The sequence below is a fragment of the Papaver somniferum genome, chromosome 5, assembly GCF_003573695.1.
Source record: "Papaver somniferum cultivar HN1 chromosome 5, ASM357369v1, whole genome shotgun sequence".
NCBI lineage: Eukaryota > Viridiplantae > Streptophyta > Magnoliopsida > Ranunculales > Papaveraceae > Papaver > Papaver somniferum.
This window is the reverse complement of record NC_039362.1, coordinates 12,946,610-12,950,562: the sequence shown is the minus strand read 5'-3', so window position 1 is coordinate 12,950,562 and position 3,953 is coordinate 12,946,610. Positions and strand designations below refer to the sequence as shown.

Below are 3,953 nucleotides of genomic sequence, written 5' to 3'. Positions count from 1 at the left end.
GTCGAAGCAATAACAAGGATATTTCTAGTGGAGCATCTTTCACAATCCCTGGAGAGATAGTTCACTAATAGACCGAGGGATAAGTAATTCGACTCATTCACATACAGATCATGAATGTTTGGAATCCATATTATGCAAGGAGACATTGCTTTTGCTAATTCGAATTGAAGAGTGATATCAAATCGGTCTTTTTTCGGCGTCATATACATAGTTAACGCATTCGTCATAGTTAGCAGCTTTGTATCAAGGTCATCATCGATATCGTCACTAGCATCAATCTCGATATTGTCACTACCATCAATATCATCAATAAGATAACCTTTAGGCTTGTCATCCAGGAACTTGTTCGGAAATACCATAATGAAAGGAACATAAGAGTTTGTCGCTAGGTATTTGACCAAATAGGATCGTCCAGTTCCTATAGAACCTATCACTAAAATACCCCTAGACGGGGATAGGGATAAGCGGAGAGAAAAGGGTTTTCCATGAGATGGGAAATGAAAACTATTAGCCCCACACAAGGTTTGTGAATAAGTGATTGTCTGATAATGAGCAAGGAATATCCGTCTTTCTGCTAAACAGGATCTATTGAACTCATAATTCATTAGATTTTTTTTATGAATGTCAACTAAGTATCGTAAGTAAATTGATCCCGGTTGTTCAACCATTTGATAACCAGAGTCATTCTTTGATAAATGATCACTATGAGTCAGACTCAATAGAATTTGATCAATCCTTTTTTTTGTCGTTAAGGTGGAGAACTGAACCAAGAATTCTCTTTCTTCATCATCAATCGAATCACTGTTCGCGACCCAGGATTCTATTTTATCATCAATCCAATCAACATTCACGTTTTTTCTTTTTCTTATCAATGAATAGATCTCTTTACTTGTACGACTTAGATATCTCGTATTTCTCGAAAAAGTGATTCGATTGATGGGATTTGGTATGATACTTATGATATCGATGAGATTGATATTCAAATATTTCTTCTTAGAAAGTATTGATTTGACCCCATAAGTGGGACCCTATTGTTACTAAGAAACTAAAAGAAGAAACTGCCGAAACGGAAGAAAGGGGGAAAGTGAGGCAGAATCGTCGTTATTGCTTCAGTCCTTGGATGGTTTCCTGGGCCAAGACTTGGCTTATACACTGTAAAAACCTCTCCGTCTTTGTTCTAATTGATCTGTAAATATGTGTTGATTACTTTGTACTAATTAGCTAGAATCTTGTTATGTTAAACTGCAGGCTAATAAAGCTGCGCTGATTAACTTCTACGATACGCTCAGAGTTGAACTGCAACCTGATGGGGTCAAAATAACTATAGTATCTCCAGGGGTGACGGATTCAGAGATGACCCAAGGGAAGGGCTTAAGCAAGGAAGGGGCTCTGCAAGTTGATAAAGAACTCTCAGATGTACGCTGTACTAATAAATTAACTACAACTGCTGTCGGGTGGTATCACCTAAGGGATGTATTTTGGTCATTTGCATAACACAATCTAGGTAACCATCACAATCTAACTAGCAAGTCATTATATCAGAATACCGTACGAATAAGACCTGTCCCATAAATTCTTGCAAATGATCTGCTTATTAGTTCAATACTGTGTCTGAGCTATTGCTTCTGTAAGAGAGTCATCATGGAACATTTCCTGATCCACAAGCTCCTAAACTTGTTTCTTCCTCCTATCATTTTCATCTTTCTATGCATCATAACACCTCCTTATTACCTCTTCAAACTTGTCAACACCATCCTAATCAAACCTCTTTTCTTTGTCGAAGACATGACCGGGAAAGTTGTTTTAGTTACTGGTGCTTCCTCCGGCATTGGCGAGGTATCATTCTAATATTACTTTATAGCTAGCTCAACTTTTGTGTATTAAACCTTGGCTAATGTAATACTGTTTACTCTATTTTTTCAATAGCAACTAGTCTATGAGTATGCAAGGCGTAAAGCTCACTTAGTCATTGTTGCAAGAAGAAAAAATCTTCTTGACGAAGTTGCAAAGAAAGCTCGTGGATTCGGCTCCCCTGATGTTTTAGTAGTATGCGCGGATGTTACCAAAGTCGATGATTGCGAAGGATTCATCAAAGAAACTATAAACTACTTCGGACGTCGTAAGTATTATCACATTTAGTATAGTATATCTTGAGATTAATTAAACTCTAATGCCTTAAAAAACTAGTACTAATGAAAATGTTATATGTAAACAGTGGATCATTTGGTAAATAATGCTGGAATCTCTAGTTTATGCCCATTCAAGGAAGCCAAAAACATTCCCAATTTTGCACCTATTATGGTAACAATGCAGCCACTTGCATGCACTCTACTGATTTGCGATTAACGCTAACCTGATTGAATTGACTTCAGTGTTTTTTTTTTATTTTCTTGCAGGATGTTAACTTTTGGGGATCAGTTTATACTACTCATTTTGCAATTCCACACCTTCAAAAGAGCAAAGGTAGAATTGTAGCGATCGCTTCAGTCACCGGATGGTTGCTTGCACCAAAACTTAGCTTCTATGCTGTAAGAACCCCAAAAACATGTTTCCAAATGATGCGCGAATGTGGTACTTAGCTTGCTCATTTCTTATGATCATGTTATGTTAAACTACAGGCTAGTAAAGCTGCATTGATAAGCTTCTACGAAACACTCAGAGTAGAGTTACAACCTGACGGGGTTAAAATAACGATAGCATCTCCAGGTGTAATCGATTCGGAGATGTCCCAAGGAAAGATGTTAAGCAAGGAAGGTGCAATGAAAGTTGACAAAGAGCTCTCAGATGTATGTTAATTAACTTAATTAATCACTCTTACGTATATGATTATTGATAAACTTTAATTAGTTTCTCATATGGTGCAGGGCATGAAAGAAGCCTTCTTATTAGGCATGATACCTATTGTTAGTTCGGAGATATGTGCACAGACGATTGTCAACGGAGCATGCAGAGGAGATAGATCGGTATCAGAACCAGCTTATTATGGAGCTTTTTATCTGGCAAAAGTGTTTTGCCCAGAGATAGTTCATTGGATTTTTACTTGGATGAACTCTCTCAAACCTGCCATTAAAGAACCACTCTAACCATGGGCCATGTACAACAGGCTGATGTACCTGCAAGTAGCCAGTTCAGTGTCATGACTCGTGACAGCTGAACTAACTCTGAACTTTCTTGGTGAAAACAAGTTAAAAATCATACACATGGTTGGTGTCTTTGTAGTTGAAAATATTTAAGACTTGTCCTTTAGAGTGTCTTTGTGGCTAATACACATGTAGTTGAGAAACTCTTTTATCTTCCACACATTTCACATGTTTGATGATATTTGATCTGTATTGGGTTGTAAATTTGTGTGCATCCAGGACTCCGGACAACCGCGATTTAACAATGTTCAAGCGAAGTAAAACCATGATACATCTATACAGTATAAAAACCCACTAGGAAGACAATGTGGTTAAGTTAATTATGCTCCACCCATATTTCCCATAAAATTGCCGCAGACCAACTCCCTAGGAACTACTAGATAAAAGATGTCAGGAGACTTAGGACTGTCAATTACGCCTTTGACTATTGAGGAAATGCAAAATACACAAGAAAGAAAAATGTTCTCATTTTCGGTCACCGGCTGATTGGGGTAGTACCGAAATTAGTTGGGGTTTCCTTAATATTAAGTGGACTTAGAAGAAGGGCTAAGGGGCATCAAAATTAGCGAAGTTACAAAAACACCCTTTATAGTTATGACTAAAACTTTAACATAATTCTTCTTCTCATTTCATCTTCTCCTTTTCCTCTACTCAACCTAACGACCCCTCTCCATCGCTCCCCATCATTCACACGCAACAAAAAACTCGTCGATTAATTTATCGTGATCGTCGATTCAGAAATTCCATTGTCGATTAATCTTCAAACATGCAAAAACATATGAAACAAACTTCTAAAAAACCTAGCTAATTAAT

The 3,953-nt window shown here is 37.4% G+C and overlaps 1 protein-coding gene across 1 annotated transcript; it reads left to right on the top strand.

The window, feature by feature from the left end:
* The first annotated feature begins 1,512 nt into the window (after positions 1-1,512).
* On the top strand, positions 1,513-3,296 carry LOC113280999 (11-beta-hydroxysteroid dehydrogenase 1B-like). The gene is made up of 6 exons (XM_026529629.1): positions 1,513-1,836; positions 1,927-2,119; positions 2,216-2,301; positions 2,397-2,528; positions 2,619-2,786; positions 2,865-3,296. The coding sequence occupies exons 1-6, from the start codon at positions 1,642-1,644 to the stop codon at positions 3,081-3,083; spliced, it is 993 nt and encodes a 330-aa protein (XP_026385414.1). The 5' UTR covers positions 1,513-1,641; the 3' UTR covers positions 3,084-3,296.
* The last annotated feature ends 657 nt before the right edge of the window (positions 3,297-3,953 follow it).